Genomic DNA, 20,805 nt, shown 5'->3' on the forward strand with positions numbered 1-20,805 from the left:
AATTGTGACTCAGGCAAAATATCGGTGCTGGTATTGCTAGATCTCAGTGCTGCGTTTGACACTGTCGATCATAACATACTACTAGAGAGACTGGAAAACTGGGTCTGGCTTTCTGGGATGGTACTCAAATGGTTTATGTCATACTTAGAAGGGAGAGGCTATTATGTGAGTCTAGGAGAGCATAAGTCTAAGTGGACGTCCATGACATGCGGAGTCCCACAAGGCTCAATTATTGCACTGCTCTTGTTTAGCCTGTATATGCTTCCACTAAGTCAAATAATGAGAAAGAACCAAATTGCCTACCACAGCTAAGCTGATGTTACCCAGATTTACCTAGCCTTATCTCCAAATGACTACAGCCCCATTGACTCCCTCTGCCAATGCATTGATGAAATTAATAGTTGGATGTGCCATAACTATCTTCAGTTAAATAAGGAAAAAACTGAAGTCATTGCATTTGGAAACAAAGATGAAGTGTTCAAGGTGAATGCATACCTTGACTCTACACTGAAAAAAGTAATAAGTAAATTTACTTAATTTTTATTTGGCAAGTTTTTGCACAAACATTTTTCAAGTAAATTTAACACATTTGGAAATTAAGTAAATCTACTTAACTAAGTTAAGTAAAAAAAATTAAATAATAATAAGTACATTCTATTGAGTAAAATTTAATTAAATAATATTAAATTAATGTATTTAGCAGACACTTTTATCCAAAGCAACTTACAGTGCATTCAGGCTAACAATTTTCACCTATCATGTGTTCCCGGGGAATCGAACACACAACCTTACACTTGCTAATGCAATGTTCTACCACTGAGCTACAGGAACACTTCGAGATCTTGGGAAAAATAAGTGAAAATTTCACTTACTTACTTTTTTATTTTGGAAAGTTTTTACACTAACAAAAAACCCGAAACAGATATTCTAGAAATTTCTAAATGTAAAATATTTTTTTTCAAAACAGTTTTATCAAATGAGGGTAAATAAGTCTCTCACTTCTGTCCCTTTAAACCAGTTTACAGCAAAGATAGCACGAAGGACTGGATGCACATGATAAATATTCTGCAATTAAGAAAACAGACAAAAGAAATAGCACTGTAAAACCTGATAAGTAAACTTTACTCAAACCGTTTGAGTAAACAGATTGCCTTGATTTAAACCATGTAAGTTTTAAAACTTTGCATTTAAGTAATTAAGTGATTAACTAAGTGCTGATTGAGAATTAGTGATGAACAGCTGCTGTTAACAAACAGAATCACTGAAGCAAACAGAAACACAAGAACTACTACAACTGACTTCAGACACAGACTTAGATGAAATCAACTGAAATAAAATACATGAAATCTCTCAAGATCTGATTAAACAACCCACAAACAGCATCACCAGCTCCACTTATTAATAACTGATAAAGAAGTTCGTCAAGACAAACTTTAAGTTGGCTTGAGAAAGCCTGACCAGAAAGTCTGAAAAAGTTAGAAAAGTTAGAAAAGTTTGAAAAGATTGAAAAGTTTAAGAAGTTTAAAAAGTTTTAAGTTTGATGGTTTTCAGTCTGAGATAGATAGATAGATAGATAGATAGATAGATAGATAGATAGATAGATAGATAGATCGATCTAGGGTCCCCAGGAGTGGTTGCTAAGGTGCTGCTATGCGGTTGCTAGGGTACCCTGAGTGGTTGCTAAGATGTTGCTATGCGGTTGCTATGGTATCTGGGATGGTTGCTAGGGTGTTGCTATGCCGTTGCTAGGGTACCCTGAGTGGTTGCTAAGGAGTTGCTATGCGGTTGCTATGGTATCTGGGATGGTTGCTAGGGTGTTGCTATGGTGTTGCTAGGGTACCCTGAGTGGTTGCTATGGTGTTGCTATGGTATCTGGGATGGTTGCTAGGGTATCTGGGATGGTTGTTAGGGTGTTGATATGCGGTTGCTAGGGTACCCTGAGTGGTTGCTAAGGTGTTGCTATGGTATCTGGGATGGTTGCTAGGGTGTTGCTATGGTGTTGCTAGGGTACCCTGAGTGGTTGCTAAGGTGTTGCTATGCGGTTGCTAGGGTATCTGGGATGGTTGCTAGGGTGTTGCTATGCGGTTGCTAGGGTACCCTGAGTGGTTGCTAAGGTGTTGCTATGCGGTTGCTAGGGTATCTGGGATGGTTGCTAGGGTGTTGCTATGCAGTTGCTAGGGTACCCTGAGTGGTTGCTAAGGTGTTGCTATGCGGTTGCTAGGGTATCTGGGATGGTTGCTAGGGTGTTGCTATGCGGTTGCTAGGGTACCCTGAGTGGTTGCTAAGGTGTTGCTATGCGGTTGCTAGTGTATCTGGGATGGTTGCTAGGGTGTTGCTATGCGGTTGCTAGGGTATCTAGGATGGTTGCTAAGGTGTTGCTATGTGGTTGCTAGGGTACCCGGGGTGGTTGCTAAGATTTTGGTATGAGGTTGCTAGGATACCCTAGGTGGTTTCTAGGTTGGTTTGGATAGTTGCTAGTGTGTTGCTATGAAGATAGATAGATAGATAGATAGATAGATAGATAGATAGATAGATAGATAGATAGATAGATAGATAGATTAGAAACAGATTATAGATAGATAGATAGATAGATAGATAGATAGATAGATAGATTAGAAACAGATTATAGATAGATAGATAGATAGATAGATAGATAGATAGATAGATAGATAGATAGATAGATAGATAGATAGATAGATAGATAGATAGATAGATAGATAGATTAGAAACAGACAGATTATAGATAGATAGATAGATAGATAGATAGATAGATAGATAGATAGATAGATAGATTAGAAACAGATTATAGATAGATAGATAGATAGATAGATAGATAGATAGATAGATAGATAGATAGATAGATAGATAGATTAGAAACAGATTATAGATAGATAGATAGATAGATAGATAGATAGATAGATAGATAGATAGATAGATAGATAGATTAGAAACAGACAGATTATAGATAGATAGATAGATAGTTTAGAAACAGACAGATTATAGATAGATAGATAGATTAGAAACAGTCAGATTATAGATAGATAGATAGATAGATAGATAGATAGATAGATAGATAGATAGATAGATAGATAGATAGATAGATAGATAGATAGATTAGAAACAGTCAGATTATAGATAGATAGATAGATAGATTAGAAATAGGTTTATCAGTTTATCTAACTTGATAATTGATTATCATCACCAATATAAAGTATAACAACCTACATCTAGGTACAGGTTAACGCCAGATGGCATTTCTTCTGGGCTTTTGAGTTACAACAAATGTGTTTTAGAAACACAAGGTTATAACAGCCAGAGAAAAGACTAAGACAGAAGTCAAGGGTCAAGAGCCCAACTAAAGCAAACACTGATCTCTAACATGGTTACTTCAAATGAAACAATAAATCAACATCTAAACCTTAGTTCATTCTCAATAAGATCTTCTGTAGACGTCTGACAGAAATAAAGTCAGTCTGGTTATTAATAAGTGGAGCCGGTGATGCTGATTGTGGGGTTGTTTAATCAAATCTTGAGAGATTTCATGTATTTTATTTCAGTTGATTTCATCTAAGGCTGTGTCTGAAGTCAGTTGTAGTAGTTCTTGTGTTTCTCTTTTCTTCAGTGATTCTGTTCGTTAACAGCAGCTGTTCATCACTAATTCTCAATCAGCACTTAGTTAATCACTTAATTACTTAAATGCAAAGTTTTAAAACTTACATGGTTTAAATCAAGGCAATCTGTTTACTCAAACGGTTTGAGTTAAGTTTACTTGTCGGGTTTTACAGTGCTATTTCTTTTGTCTGTTTTCTTAATTGCAGAATATTTATCATGTGCATCCAGTCCTTCGTGCTGTCTTTGCTGTAAACTGGTTTAAAGGGACAGAAGTGAGAGACTTATTTACCCTCATTTGATAAAACTGTTTTGAAAAAAAAAAAAATATTTTACATTTAAAATTTCTAGAATATCTGTTTCGGGTTTTTTGTTAGTGTAAAAACTTTTCCAAAATAAAAAAGTAAGTAAGTGAAATTTTCACTTATTTTTCACAAAATCTTGAAGTGTTCCTGTAGCTCAGTGGTAGAACATTGCATTAGCAAGTGTAAGGTTGTGTGTTTGATTCCCCGGGAACACATGATAGGTGAAAATTGTTAGCCTGAATGCACTGTAAGTTGCTTTGGATAAAAGTGTCTGCTAAATACATTCATTTAATATTATTTAATTAAATTTTACTCAATAAAATGTACTTATTATTATTATTATTTTTTTACTTAACTTAGTTAAGTAGATTTACTTAATTCCCAAATGTGTTAAATTTACTTGAAAAATGCTTGTGCAAAAACTTGCCAAATAAAAATTAAGTAAATTTACTTATTACTTTTTTCAGTGTAGGGGTCAAACAACTAAAAATCAAGTCAGGAATCTTGGTGTGATTCTGGACACAGACCATAGTTTCAGTAGTCATGTCAAAGCAGTAACTAAATCAGCATACTATCATTTAAAAAACATTGCAAGAATTAGATGTTTTGTTTCCAGTAAAGACTAGGAGAAACTTGTTCATGCTTTATCACCAGCAGGGTGGACTATTGTAATCGGCTCCTCACTGGCCTTCCCAAAAAGACCATTAGACAGCTGCAGCTCATCCAGAACGCTGCTGCCAGGATTCTGACTAGAACCAGAAAATCTGAGCATATCACACCAGTCCTCAGGTCCTTACACTGGCTTCCAGTTACATTTAGGATTGATTTTAAAGTACTTTTAATCGTATATAAGTCACTAAATGACCTAAGACCAAAATATATTGCAGATATTTTCACTGAATATAAACCTAACAGACCACTCGGATTACTAAGATCCAGTCAGTTAGAAATACCAAGAGTTCACACAAAACAAGGGGAGTCTGCCTTTAGTTACTATGCTGCCCGCAGTTGGAATCAACTTCCAGAAGAGATCAGATGTGCTAAAACATTTAAATCTAGACTCAAAACGCATCTTTTTAGCTGTGCATTTATTGAATGAGCACTGTGCAATGTCCGAACTGATTGCACTATATTTTCAGTGTTTTATTTTATGTAAAATCATTTTCTAACAGTTTTTAAATGATTTAATCATTTTAAAAGTTTTAAAATTGCTTGTTTTATTTTTGTTATTATTTCCTTCATGATTATTTTACTTTCTTTTATGTAAAGCACTTTGAATTACCATTGTGTATGAAATGTGCTATATAAATAAACCTTGCCTTGCCTTGCCTTGCCTAATTCGTATCTGCTTCATTTCTGCTTGGAGAGATTTTCTCCAGTCCAGAAGGATGCAGCAAAGACCAGGTTTATCAGACTTAAGTGCTCAAGAAACATGAGCTCCAAAGTGAAGGCTGATTTATACTTCTGCATCGAAACTATGCTGTTGCTACGCCATAGGTTGTGTTTAGTATGTGCACTTCTCCAAAAATGTTACAGCGCGTTAAATCTACGCAGACTGCAAGGGCTCTGACTGGTTCACTATTATCCCTCTCTCCATATGTATTTGAGCTGTGTGTGTTTTTTGCACTTTAGTATATTTTATTGTTACACCTTCTAATTTAAAATAAAACAAAGCAAAGAACAAGTGTCTCATCATTTATTATAAAACATAGCATTACATCACTTTGTTGTTCACGGCTGATGCTTCTCTGACAAACTGCTTCTTCAGCTTTTTTATATATTTACAATTTCAATCGTCCACCATGTATTTGAGATTAATGTAGTTACATAGATTTAGAACTTAAATTTATTCCAGCTAGTGATGGGGGAAACCATTTGAAGCTTTGAATCAACTGAAACAATTGCTTTGCAAAATTATTCACTGTTTCGAAGCACTTTAAATCACGCTGGTGACGCCTGCTGGTAGTGATGGGAAGATGAAGCCTCATGAAGCTTTAAGCTTTTCAGCCAAGTGGTTCACCACAGGAGACAGGGGTTAGCTGCAGCTTGGAGCAATGGGCGCGCCGAAAGGTAGGGGCGTGGCAAAGGGTAGGGGCGTGGCAAAAGGTTTCTCATTGGTGAAAGGAGTTTTACTGTGCTGGCCAATCAGCAGTAAATATACATTTACGTAATTTCCTTAGACAAGGTGGCGGCGATAAGACGTGAGGTAACTATTCATCGTTTATATGTTTACCTATACTTTATATACCACAAATACGTATATGAAGTGAAGTGAAGTGACATTCAGCCAAGTATGGTGACCCATACTCAGAATTTGTGCTCTGCATTTAACCCATCCGAAGTGCACACACACAGAGCAGTGAACACACACACACACACTGTGAGCACACACCCGGAGCAGTGGGCAGCCATTTATGCTGCGGCGCCCGGGGAGCAGTTGGGGGTTCGATGCCTTGCTCAAGGGCACCTAAGTCGTGGTATTGAAGGTGGAGAGAGAACTGTACATGCACTACCCCCACCCACAATTCCTGCCGGCCGAGACTAGAACTCACAACCCTTCAATTGGGAGTCCAACCCTCTAACCATTAGGCCACGACTTCCCCAGACATTCAGCCAAGTATGGTGACCCATACTCAGAATTTGTGCTCTGCATTTAACCCATCCGAAATGCACACACACACAGAGCAGTGAACACACACACACACTGTGAGCACACACCCGGAGCAGTGGGCAGCCATTTATGCTGCGGCGCCCGGGGAGCAGTTTTGGGGTTCGATGCCTTGCTCAAGGGCACCTAAGTCGTGGTATTGAAGGTGGAGAGAGAACTGTTCATGCACTACCCCCACCCACAATTCCTTCCGGCCCGAGACTAGAACCCACAACCCTTCGATTGGGAGTCCAACCCTCTAACCATTAGGCCACGACTTCCCCTATATTATATTAAGATAAGTTTGTTACAATATGATCATCATTTTTCCTTTGCGTTTTATTTTGCAGCTTTAGTAATTCGTTTATTGTTGTTGACAGACATATGTACAGTGAGACAAAACGATGACCGCACTGACGGCGAATCCTTCAGAGATGATAGTTTATATCTGCATCCTTTTTGTACAATAGAGTACAGAATACATCCTGTAAGTATAATAATGATTACCACCTCTGCTATTCCCACATAGCAACATTTTGTCGGCCCAGATCCGGCCCACATCTGGCACCCGTGTAAAGATGATCTGGCCCACATGCAGCGTGGAATGATGGCACTTGGGCGGACCGCTCCTGTTTGCCAGATTTGAGCCACAAGCAGGCCATAGCAATGCCACATGTCAGCCAAGAGTAAAGAAATTAACCAGAATTGGACCTTATCTGAGCCACAAAATCTGTGTGTATTAAATATAAAGTATTTCAGCCTTAAGCCGGTTAACAAGCTGAATCACTGAAGGAAAGAAAAGAACAGAAAAAGAGATGAGCAGAAACACAAGAACTACAACTGACTTCATCCACTTACTTCATCAATTTACTCTTATTATGTACTTTGTCTTTTTTGGCTGCTTTGATAGTGTGTTTATTAAACACATTTGCAGCATCAAAGAAAGCTGAAGTGACATGATATCAAGTGACGGCTGTTATCTGTTGATGGTTTTATAATCATCATGAAATACATTGATGTTTTTATTTATCTATGAATTATGTTGTTCCAATTTTACAAACCCTGTGATTGCACTATATTATATAGTGCAAACTGATTGCACTATATTTTTCACGGTTTTATTTCATTTTATTTTTTTATGTAAAATCATTTTCTAACTGTTTTAAATGTTTTAATCATTTTAAAATTGCTGGTTTTATTTTTGTTATTATTTTTCTTCTTGATTATTTTACTTTCTTTTATGTAATGCACTTTGAATTAGCATTGTGTATGAAATGTGCTCTATATATAAACTTGCCTTGCTTCTGCCCCATGAGATCCAGCAGTATTATAATAATCAGTTAATATCTTTTAACAAACATGCGCTCAAAACACTTAACCTAAGCTGACACACATAGATATAAACAATCAGCACATGGATCTCAATAATGGCGACAATCAAAAATATTTAGATAAACTGATCAATTCAGAACTTCACTGAAAAGCTACTGTCACAACAAAAACAATATATAACAAAATATAAGAAAATATTTAGAATTAAACAAAATAATAGGGCAATTCAGCTACATAATTTATTCATGTTGCAATGCATGTTGGAAGTTTTGTACTATGCTAGTACCCAGCATGCATTGCAGCAAGGTACATTTGATTGTCACCATTGTTGAGATTCATGTGCTGATTTTTGATGTCTGTGTGTGTCATCATAGATTGCTTTTTTTCGTGCTCCTTAAAATCTTCTAACTGATTGTTGTAATATTGCTGGATATCATGCTGCAGAAACCTATGGTTTGTGATGTGAATATATTAATAAAATAATGGTTACATTTAAAAAAATTTGCAAATCAGCCTATTTCATGACGTTTATAAAATCATCACCTGACCTAAATTCACTTTATCATTCTTTGATGCCGCAAACGTGTTTAACAAACACACCGTCACAGCAGCCAAAAAAGACAATAGTATGTTCCTGCACAACTGGAGGCTGCAGATTCAGGACCGCAGATCTGGGCCGCAGTTCTAGGACCCTAGTTTTTCCTGACAGCGCCACCTACCGTACTGGCCAATATAGCGATGGCTGCAGTTTCAGGAACGCAGTTCTAGTATCCTGTTGGTTTAGTTTGCAGTCACGTTACTTTGTATATAGCATCAATATATTAATCTCAGTAGCATGTTTTTAAATGTGATTTTTGATTCAAAATGCAGCAGAGTTAAATTACTAAGTGTGCTTTGAGTCACAATTTTAAATTTAAACATGAATTTACACAAAATATAAATGAAATATCAATTTTGTAAAATTGATGTATATCAATGTTAAAACAATTGTAAAAAATGAAGAACCTTAAAAGTCTTGAATTGTCTCTTGAATTATACAGTATATTGATTCACTTCCTTAAGGTGAATTAGCTCATTATCAGGTAAGTTAAAGTTGGAATCAGCATATGGAGTCACTAAATTACTGCCAATATTTTAAAAGTTGTTGAGAGGCAAGACAAGACACAAGAATGATTCAAGAATGTTTATTTATATACATATATATATATATATATATATATATATATATATATATTATAGTTCAGACCAAAAGTTTGGACACACCTTCTCATTCAAAGAGTTTTCTTTATTTTCATGACTATGAAAATTGTAGAGTCACACTGAAGGCATCAAGGGTTATTTGACCAAGAAGGAGAGTGATGGGGTGCTGCGCCAGATGACCTGGCCTCCACAGTCACCGGACCTGAACCCAATCCAGATGGTTTAGGGGTGAGCTGGACCGCAGACAGAAGGCAAAAGGGCCAAAAAGTGCTAAGCATCTCTCGGGGAACTCCTTCAAGACTGTTGGAAGACCATTTCAGGTGAATACCTCTTGAAGCTCATCAAGAGAAAGCCAAGAGTGTGCAAAGCAGTAATCAAAGCAAAAGGTGGCTACTTTGAGGAACCTACAATATGACATATTTTCAGTTGTTTCACACTTTTTTGTTATGTATATAATTACATATATAATACCGCATGTGTTAATTCATAGTTTTGATGCCTTCAGTGTGAATCTACAATTTTCATAGTCATGAAAATAAAGAAAACCCTTTGAATGAGAAGGTGTGTCCAAACTCTTGGTCTGTACTGTGTATACATGTCATTTTTGTGACAACATCACAACAGCACCAAAGTGAACCCCTTTTCCCTTTTCCATCAGTTGCTGCATGGATAGAACGGCTGTAGGCTTCAACTCTAGAGAAAGAGAGAGCGAGAGACAGAGCGAGATAAATAAGAAACATTTGTTGGAATATATTATATTATATATATATATATATGAAAAGTGAAAGTCCTTGAAGCATGTGGTGCATCTCTTCAATTCGGGCAGGGATCTCCCTTTTTGATTGTTATATGTATCTTGGAAAAGAGAGAGTGTACTTGTTAGAATATTTTGAGATCATGAAAATATCACTGGTGCCTTTTTTAATCCTCTGTCCTACAATGAGCCTAATCGAATCCATAAAATCACTTCATATTGGCCATGCAAAACATGACAGAAACTAACACATGATAGCAATGTATAACTGTATGTGGAATAGACCTGCAGATTAGGCCAAATTATAACAAGCTATTAAAATTGCCAAATGCCTAATTTATCATTGCAAAACAATGCCAAAACAACAAGCTAACAAATACTGCAACTAGGCAGTCAGTGCAGTTTCATTATGAAATATATTTATACATAAATATGGTAAAACAACAACTATTAAGCCAGTATTCACACTAATACATTAAGCTGCAGGTAAATCTTACAAACCTTACAACAACCATGCTCTTGTCATCTGATAAGTTTAATTAATGTGCAGGCTAGATTCACTTATAATACTTCGTCATTAAAACAATTATAATTTATGAAATCAGAGCCACGAATTAACGTCGTAGTAATTAATAAAACTAGCTCACAAATTCTGAATTTGGTGGGAATTAATTATTAATTCATAGGTAGCAGTTCTCACTATGTAAAATTTGCACCGTTTAAACGTTATAAAATAAAACTTAATTAAATATCGATACTCACCGTCTGGTTGCTGTCCACGTCGTCCATCTTTAATTAGTGTTGATTCAGTACAGTAGGTGGACTTGTCACAAAAATACTAGGGTCCTAAAGCTGCGGTCACAGAATTGCGGTCCTGTAACTGTAGCCTCCGGTTGTGCAGGAATACCCTTCTCAAAAAAGACAGTATAAGAGTTAAGAGTGCAACTAATGGAAACACTAATCACTGTTATGGTGTCACACATTAGAGTTAAACCTCTGTTAATTCTCAATACAAACTTTTGTAGATGTCTAACAGAAATAAAGTCAGTCTGGTTAGTAATAAGTGAAGCTGGTAAAGCTGTTTGTGGAGTTGTTTAATCCTCCTCTGGTGAGATCTCCAGAGATGTAATGTCTTCTTTTATCTTCAATTGATTTCATTAAGGTTGTAGCTGAAGTCAGTTGTAGTTCTTGTGTTTCTGCTCATCTCTTTTTCTGTTCTTTTCTTTCCTTCAGTGATTCAGCTTGTTAACCGGCTTAAGGCTGAAATACTTTATATTTAATACATTATATTTAATACACACAGATAATACACACGTGTGGCATTGCTATGGCCTGCTTGTGGCTCAAATCTGGCAAACAGGAGCGGTCCGCCCAAGGGCCATCATTCCACGCTGCATGTGGGCCAGATCATCTTTCCATGGGTGCCAGATGTGGGCCGGATCTGGGCCGACAAAATGTTGCTATGTGGGTAAACTGTCATGTAATTCGCACTCCACAACAGCAGGTGACTTCCTTGGCACCGCCACCGACATGGAAAGAGAAGAGAAGAAGAAACACTAGCATGGGGGATGTTTTGAACACGACGAGTGGTCAGTTTGCAGTCGTTGCTGGTGAAAAATCAGCCTTGAACACATCCTCATTCTAGCATTTAATGGTAAGAAAGGGTCTAGCCTTGAAGCCTCAAAAGGACAGATCCTCATTAGACTACAGCCTTCCATATAAGAAGCACCTATAGGGGTGATTACTTATTCCTGACATCCTCATGGGTCAATTAGTGAATTGAACTGTGCTTCAAGATGGCTTAATCTGATCTGTTTAACAGGTAACAGGCTCGAAGACAGAGAAGTGAGTGTCAGTTTGAGGAGTGAGCACCCACTGCACTTGCTGCTGCGCTTCCTGTTTCAGGTTGTTTGAGTTCATTTGAGTGTTTACAGACTCTTTTTGTTGGCTTTTGAAGCTGATAACATGAGGTTGAATGTACAATACACAAACTAAGTATGTCTCTGCCTAGAGTTTTTAAGTGTGACTGAAAGACTTTGTGTAAAAGACCATTGCGAAATGAAACCACTTCCTGTGTAGCCTGAACACTTTTGAAGATGCTAATACATTTTCAAAGACAACACCTCATCTGTGAAGACATACTGTCCGATACAGTGGATAATGAATTTAGAGGATATTTATGCAAATGTTGAACACAGAGATATTGGGATCACAAATGGAGCTCAAACTCAGAGTCACGGCCGGGATGAAAGAAAAGATCTAAAACACAGTAAGAAGAAAAATACTATAAAGCAGAAATGGTTTTGTAGATAGTGTTGCAAATTTGTTTTCAAGCATTTTTTATTTTCCCTTCACTTGGTTTATAAAATAGTAGACACAAGGTTAATTGTTTTGGTTGCACAGTTTTCAGACTCAGGAATGGTGTCTGTTCTGTGCAAAGAATGCCAACTCTGTCACTCCGGAATGGGTGCAAGTCTGTAACAGAAGCGGGAGTGACAGTGGAAGAGCTGCTTTTTGTTATAAGTGGGTTTCAATCATATAATTGTAGCTTTGCGGATGAATAAGGTTGTCGTCATGTTTTTATAATCAGACTCCCTTGTTAATCAGTTGACTGTGAGCAGGATATGCACTGTAAAACTTAAAGTAACTTAACTCAAACGGTTTGAGTAAACAGATATCCTTAAAAACCTGACAAATTAGGTTTATATATTTAAATTTGGTTTACTCAAACCATTTTGTTTTGTACTTGAAGATTTTTTTTTTTAATTGAAGGATTTATTTCGTACTTTAAAGATTTTAGTTTGTACATAGAGGATATTTTTGTCATTGAAGAAATAGGTTTCTTTGTATATGTAAAACGTACTGTATTTGTTTGATAGCTACGTTTTTTATTTGCAGAACAAAATGCATTAGTTTGTGAGTGATGTTTTGTATTTGCAAACCACACAGTGAGCAGAATATGCACTGTAAAACCAGACAAATAACTTGACTCAAACCGTTTAAGTAAACAGATATCTTTAAAAACCTGACAAATTCGGTTTACTCAAACCATTTGAGGCAACCGATTGCCTTAAACCATTTAAGTTTTAAAACTAATAGTTGTGAGTATTCTGAACTTAATTCAGTTGAGTTCACTGAAAGAAGACAAAACATTACAATTAAATAATTAAGTGATTAATTTAGTGATAACTAATCAGAGGTGGGTAATCCAGGAGCCAGAAAGTAAACCTCCTGCCATATTTTTGCTCCACCCATGAACTCAGCAGCTGATTTCATCAGAGGAGGAAACAAGTCATTCCTTTCAAGTCACAAACGAGTCTTGAGTCAAATCCCAAGTCCTCAAAGAGTTAAAGTTAATGAGATAATTAAGTGGCTAATTAAATGATGATTGTGCATTAATGATTAACACCTGCTGTTATTGAGAATTACAGAGGATCAGATGTTGATGTTTTATTGGTTACAATTATGCCACCATCATTGAGATCAGTGTTTGGTTTAGTGGGGCTCTTGACCCTTGACTTGTTACGACAGATCTCTCTCTGTGGCTCTGCATGTGGTGTTGTGAAAAAATAGTTTTGTGAATAACATTGAGCTGGTTTGATTATCATTCAAGCAATGTCTTTTCTTATTTTTCACATTTATAGGTTTTGAATAATCACAGTGAAACGACAGCATACACCAAAAGAGCGTTGTTCTAATATAAACAGGGAGTTAACTTTAAATTTGCTTGCTTTTTAGACACACACACATATATTAAGAACCAGCATATGAATCTCTACAATGGAGACAATCAACAAAATGCTTCATGTTGCAATACATAAAAGACCTCCATAATGCACTGCAGTAAGAATAATTATTTTCACCACTGTTGAGGATCATGGCTAAATGCCTAATCTCAACCTGCATTTTTAGGTTTTTTCTTTTTACATTCCTTAATATTGAAGCATTATGGTGGCATTTATGTAATGAGATTTCTCTCTTATTTGTGAAAGTGACATACAGTTAATCATGGTGACTCAAACTCAGAATTCATACTCTACATTTATCCCATCCAAAGTGCACACACAGAGCAGTTAACAGACAGCAGTCCCCTCTAACCACTAAGAAACAAATTATTTTATTTAAAATTATAATCAATAAATTTAAATCAAGATCACAATGTCATCAAAAGCATAAATTACCTGCTAGATCAAGATTTGTATCAGCATTGCCCAAACATTTTCTGTAAAACAATAATGCAATTGCTTAGACACAAATTTACAGAAAATGCTTAAAGGCTCAAGATCTCAACTGAAGCAAATACTCACCACAATTATGGTGGCACAGTTTTTTTCTTCCAGTTGATTTCATCCAAGGCTGTGGTTAAAGTCAGTTGTAGTTCTTGTGTTTCTCTTTTCTTCAGTGATGTTGATTGTTAAAAGCAGGTGTTCATCACTAATGCACAATCTTAATTTAATTAGTTACTTAATTATCTCATTAAATTTAACTCTTTGAGGACTTGGGATTTGACTCAAGACTAGTTTGTGACTTGGAAGGAATGACTTGGTTCCTCCTCTGGTGAGGGGAGGCATGTAACAATACTCATAAAACAAAAAAGGCATGTCTATTTAGACGTAGTAATTTTTTATAAAAATGAATTGTAAATAATTGACACTTGTTTCTTTTGTTCGTGTTTGTCAGGAGGAAGTAGATGTTTGGTGTTGATCTCAGTGGGTCTCGGGGTCATTTGTGTTCTTCTGCTGGTCTCCATCATACTGCTGTACATCACCATCACAGCAGAGAGAGACATGACAAAGAGTTACAAGAACACCGTTGAAGAGTTCAATCAAACCATCAACAGCTTACAGCACAATAACAGTGATCTAATGACTGAAAAAAAAAAACTGCAGAAGAACTTCAACTCTTTGAGTCAGAAGAACCTGGTGTTGGAGACCAAAGTCAAAGATCTCTCTGCTGAGAAAAAACAGAGAGATTTTGACTCTTTGAATAAGAAGGGCCTAGTTAATTTGTTCATGTCCACTGAGTTGAAGAGCTGGTCTGACAGCAGACAGTACTGCAGGGATCGTGGAGCTGATCTGGTCATTATCAACACTGAAGAGAAGCAGGTGAGTTTGTGTGAGAGTCTGTTAATGAATGAGAGCAATCACACTTATTCCTGTTGTTCTTCACACAGAGGTTCATATCTTCATTAGTCAGTGAGAGAGTGTGGATTGGTTTGTCTGACAGAGAGAACGAGGGCAACATGAGATGGGTGGATAATTCACCACTGAAACAAGGGTAAGAGCTAAACATCACTGTGTGTTTATTTTAGTCTTTGATTCTCATTATAAAATCACAACCTTCAGAATAAAGCAGAAGAGAAAACTCTTCCACAAACAACACAATCACAATAAAAGACATTTTACTGTAAATTATATAAAGAAAACTCTTCTTCTCTTTTACTTGTCGCTTCTGCTCCAGCTTCTGTACTACTTTAGTTTACTCTTGAAACATACTATTATACTGAGTATTGTTGATTTTCATAAATTTGTGCTCCTGGAAATCTGAACATTTGATACATTTTGTTCAGGTTTTGGTTCAAAGGTGAGCCAAACAACGCTAACAATGAGGACTGTATTGAAATGAATGTTAATAGAGAGAAGCTGGTATGGTCACCACTGAACAGCTGGAATGATCTTTCATTCTCTGAGAAGAAAAAGGGGATTTGTGAGAAATAGGTTTCAACCCATCTTCTGGTTGTGCTTTTCTTTTCTAATATAATAATTCTTATTGTAAGCGCATAAGTTCTGATTGAGGTATGTGCCTTTATAACAAATATAAGAACAGCTGGATTTTATTTTTTTTTTTTTAAAGACTATGCAAAAATGTAATTATTTTCTTATGGCTATAATAATCTTTATTTCTCATGATGTAAATTCAGGTGATCTGGGACACAAAACCTCTGATGTGTTCATGTTTTTCTCCATCACAAGCAGCTTTATATTAATATAATCTTAGTTCAGCTGTTATCATGATCTCATTTGTTGATCTGAAGAGTTGAGGAGACAATCACAGTAAACTACAGAAGTCTAAAGTGTCCAGATTACTCTGATTCATCTTCTTATTCTGATATTGAGTGTCATTAATTGATTTCTCTCTGAATAAATTTGGCAGTTGCCATAGTAAACTACATTGTTATTTTTCATTTTATATTTCATTCTTATCTGCTTAATTTCTGTATGGAGAGATATTCTCCAATTCAGCAGGAGGCAGCAGGGAGCAGGTTTATCAGACTGAAGTGTTGAGCTCCAAAGTGATGCTCAAGTCTTTTTCAGCCAAAATGTAGATATTTGTGTTTCAATCTTCCACAGTGTATGCATTATTATTGTAGTTTCGTAGATTTAGACCTTACATTAATTCCAGCTAGTGATGGGAAAAACGACCCTTTGAAGCTTCAAATAAACTGAACCAACTGCTTCGCAAAACAATTAACGCAAATTAAGCGCTATTAACTACATGCTGGAAACGCCTGCTGGTCAAAACTGTATGAATGTAACAAACTCATGACAAAAAACATGCAGAAGACAGCTTTTACAAAACCATTGTTAGTGCTTTATTAAAAGTATAATATATTTAAATGCAATTAAAATAAAATCCCATTAAAGTGTTTTTTAAATTTAATTTTTTTTTTTGCATGGCCTGATTTGTCTGTTTTGTAGAGAGCTTGTCTAAACAGGGCTATAAGAGCCTCTTAAATACTGCGCATTTTAATTAAACAAATGTCTCATTGAAATGTCTGCAAATTTCATATCATATCATAGTCCTATATCATATAAATTGACTACGCAGAGAGCTTCAGTATTTCTTGCACATACACTGAAAGCATCAGTGAATAAAAAAAGTTCTCTTACTGCTGCCTGTTTTCATTATTCAACTCCAATGCTTTTGAATCAGAAGACATGGTGTTGGACACTAGATTCAGGAGCTGTTTTCACATGCTGTCTGATGAGTCTCCTGTTGCTGTTTCTCTGATCTGGAAAGAATCTTCTGAACTTCCTTCAACCAGATCTAAGTTCGGAGTAACACATTTCAGTAATATTATATGTCATTTTTTTTAAACTGTATATTTATTCATTCTTAGCAGAAAGAAAAAGAGAAATAAATAAACAGATTGCACGCTAAACATGACCGGAGGTGAATACTCCAGGGGTCAGAAAGTAAAAGTCCTGCCATATGTTTATTCCACTCATGAACTCAGCAGCTGATTTCATCAGAGGAGGAATCAAGTCATTCCTTTCAAGTCACAAACTAGTCTCAAGTTAAATCCCAAATCCTCAAAGAGTTAAAGTTAATGAGATAATTAAGTGACTAATTAAATGATGATTGTGCATTAATGATGAACACCTGCTGTTATTGAGAATTACAGAGGATCAGATGTTGATGTTTTATTGGTTAAAATGATGCCACCATCATGGAGATCAGTGTTTGTTTAGTTGGGCTCTTCAACCATGATTTGTTGTGCTTGGTCTCTCTCTGTAATCCTGCATGTGGTGTTGTAGAGACGAGAGATCAATGATATACAATAAACATATTGGGAGTGAAAGCTGGTGTCATTATCTTTAAAAGAATGTGATTTTTCATAACTTTAGATTTTGAATAATTGTCCCATTGAAACTACAACACGCAAAAAGTGTACTACAGCATTTACAGCGACTAGACTTTAAATCTATGTAACACATACACAAATTTGAACTCCAGTGCTTGCTTTTTAGACACAGACAGATATCCAGAACCAGCATGTGAATCAATGGTCACAATCAACAAAATGCGTCATGTTGCAATACATGAAAAACTCCCATAATGCACTGTAGTATGAATAATTATTTTCACCACTGTTGAGGATCATATGATAAATGATCATGACTAAATGCATAATCCTAAACAGGTTTTTTTTTTTTTTTGCCCTCTTAATATACAAGTACTGTGGTAGCAATATATAATAAAATATCACTGTTTTTTTTTAAGAACAATACATTTGAATCAAGATCAGACAATCATCAAAAGCATAAGTTACCTGCTAGTTTGCTTCAGCATTGCACAAATATGTGTTGTATAGATGCAAACTTATCAAAACTGTTAAAAGGCTCAAGAGCCCAAATGAAGCAAATACTGACCACAAGTATGGTGAAAAAGTTATTTTTTATTTTCCTTCCAACTGATTTCATCCAAGGCTGTGCTGAAAGTCAGTTATAGCTCCTGTGTTTCTCTTTTCTTCAGTGATGCTGATTGTAAAAAACAGGTGTTCATCACTAATACACAATCTTTATTTAATTAGTCCCTTAATTATCTCATTAACTTTAACTCTTTGAGGACTTGGGATTTAACTTGAGACATGTTTGTGACTTGAAAGGAATGACTTGATTCCTCCTCTGATGAAATCAGCTGCTGAGTTCATGGGTGGAATAAACATATGGCAGGACTTTTACTTTCTGACCCCTGGAGTGTCCGCCTCTGAATGTGACCAGCGAAATTTGACAGCTATCAAACCACACCTGATTTTTTTTTTTAACCCTTTTCAGAAAATATTATCATCATTAGCTCTATTTAAAATTACTCTAGTCATTTCTTCCAAAGCTCACAGATCGTCTTTGAAGACAGAGTCAAGACATAGAGGTCATTCTGTGTCAACTCAACCAGAAGAAAATTTTTTGTCTTTTTTTTTTCTGGTAAAGAAAAAAAAAGAAAAAAAAAACATACATGAAGTACGTTGACATGAAAATTTTTTGTAGCTTCATTTGTATGGGCCTATTTCTAGGGATTTCAGTGTGGCTCTTTGTCCAAATTTTTGAATATTACTTTTTTTTTTTTCAGTGGTCAAATACCAAATGTGGGTCACTTAACATACAACTGATATATAATGCCTTTAAAGGGGAACGTATGAAAACACTTTTTAAAAGCCCTATATTTTCTAAATACAACAGTGGATTGAAGGTTGGTTTTAAATGTTGTATCAAATAATTTGAAGTGAATTTTTATTGATATTTGATGTTTTTTACTGACACAAACCGGTGATGGGATGAAGTTTGTTAAAACATGACTGTCATGGTTTTTGTTGGTCAGAAGTTTATTTTTGCATAAAGAGTTCTGATCCTAATGATTCAGAGTAGAAATAAACTTAATAAAGAAACTCAAGTATTGCCTCATGTTCCACTGCACCTAATGATTTGTACTTTTGGAAATGAAATCACTTCCTGTGTAGGTTCAGGGTTTTAAATTATAAAGCAAAATGTTAAAAATCACATTTCATGAAGACACAGAGACTAATAGAGATCAAGACCATTTCTCAAAATGCCAAAATGTCAATAATAAAATTCATTGAGGACACATCTGGACCTCAAACACAGAGTCACAGGCAGGATGACTCTGCACAAATGCAGTAAGCAGAAGGTTTCTTTTGAAGCAGAGATGCTGTCAGTAAGGTTTGAGGAACTAACAACTGTTACACAATTTCAGTCACTGTTTACCATAAACACAGTTTCTGATTTTAAATTAAGTGTATTAACATTTTAACTTGATTATTTTAAGCATACCCTTAGCAAAAAGTAGTATACTTTAAGTTTATTTTATTAAGTTTACTTAAGTAAAGTTCAAGTATACTTTTAAGTATACTTTATGTAACAAGTATACAAAGTGTTCTAGTAGTATACTTGTAAGTGTACTGTTTCAATACTCCTTGGGACTAAATAGGCCAACTTTCTAGTATATAAAATATACTTTAAGAATAACAGTAGCAAACTTTGAGTACACAACTAGTTTACCTCTATGTTTGTAGTTTGTACTGCAATTACAATAAAAATGAACTTGATTTGCTGATAGTTTACTAATTAAATACTTTGTACACTTATACTGCAAGTATACTCATAAGTTTTCTTTAAGTGAAATTGATATCAACTTTAAGACTACTATGTCCCTATTTAGGTTTGAATTTGTATACATTTTGTTACATGAATATCTGAGCATCCAAAACATACAAAGACGTCTCAAACATTGATGTCTAAATCCAACGACTGTTTGACGTCAAGCTACAATGGATTTTGGCTGGAATAACCCCCCCCCCCCCCCCCAACAAAAAAAAGGAAAAAACACGTATTACCAGCTTCACTTATTACTAACCAGTTTGACTTTGTTTCTGTCAGACGTCTACAGAAGTTATTTTTGAGAATTAACAAAGATTTAGATGTTTATGTTTTATTTGAAAATGTTTGGTCACCATTATTGTGATCAGTGTTTGCTTTAGTTGGGTAGTTTGACTCTTGGCTTAGTAAGATTGTGGTTTTTGTAATAGTGTTTACCAAAACACATAATTTGTTATAAAAGGAGCCATAAACAATGATGAGGTGATATAGTTTTCATCCTCATGAAGAAAAATGATTGAGGAAAGTTTTTTTTTTTTTTTTTTACCATCATTGACCCGAAGAGGTTATTTATTATTAATGAACAATATTCAAGAGATAATACTTTCTTCCCTCAGATTAGACATTCTGATTTTAATTTTTAAATACATTATGTAAAAAATATTGTTGTAGTGTGGTGCTTATTCCAACCAAAATTCATCGTCTGTCTGATGTCGGAGTTTGACATCAAACAAAGTTGGGTTTGGTTGGCTTTAATTTTCAACCAAAATAAGACGTCTGACTGATGTTGGATTAGTTGGAGTCCAGCGTCTTCCTGACGTCACATTGATGTACTGCGCCTGCTGGGTGGTGTTTCTTTTTCTTCTTCACTTGTGTATTTTTGAAAATTTTGTACAGAAGATGCATACTACCCTCTACCATAAAACAATGAAAACACAGATTCAAGGAGTATAGCTCAAATATATTTAGACTTTTTGTAAGTATAAGTCAAGTATACTTAAATGTAATTAAGTATATTTCTGAGAAGTACATAAAGATCATTTCTGAGAAGTACATAAAAAGTTA

General features: G+C 35.5%; 1 protein-coding gene across 1 annotated transcript; it reads left to right on the forward strand.

Annotated features, from left to right (window-relative positions):
- The first annotated feature begins 11,958 nt into the window (after positions 1-11,958).
- On the forward strand, positions 11,959-16,009 carry LOC113052088 (CD209 antigen-like protein D). Its single transcript, XM_026216445.1, has 4 exons — positions 11,959-12,116; positions 14,528-14,952; positions 15,021-15,124; positions 15,417-16,009. The coding sequence occupies exons 1-4, from the start codon at positions 12,008-12,010 to the stop codon at positions 15,562-15,564; spliced, it is 786 nt and encodes a 261-aa protein (XP_026072230.1). The 5' UTR covers positions 11,959-12,007; the 3' UTR covers positions 15,565-16,009.
- Positions 16,010-20,805: the final 4,796 nt, after the last annotated feature.

This window comes from Carassius auratus, chromosome 1 (genome assembly GCF_003368295.1).
Source record: "Carassius auratus strain Wakin chromosome 1, ASM336829v1, whole genome shotgun sequence".
Lineage (NCBI taxonomy): Eukaryota > Metazoa > Chordata > Actinopteri > Cypriniformes > Cyprinidae > Carassius > Carassius auratus.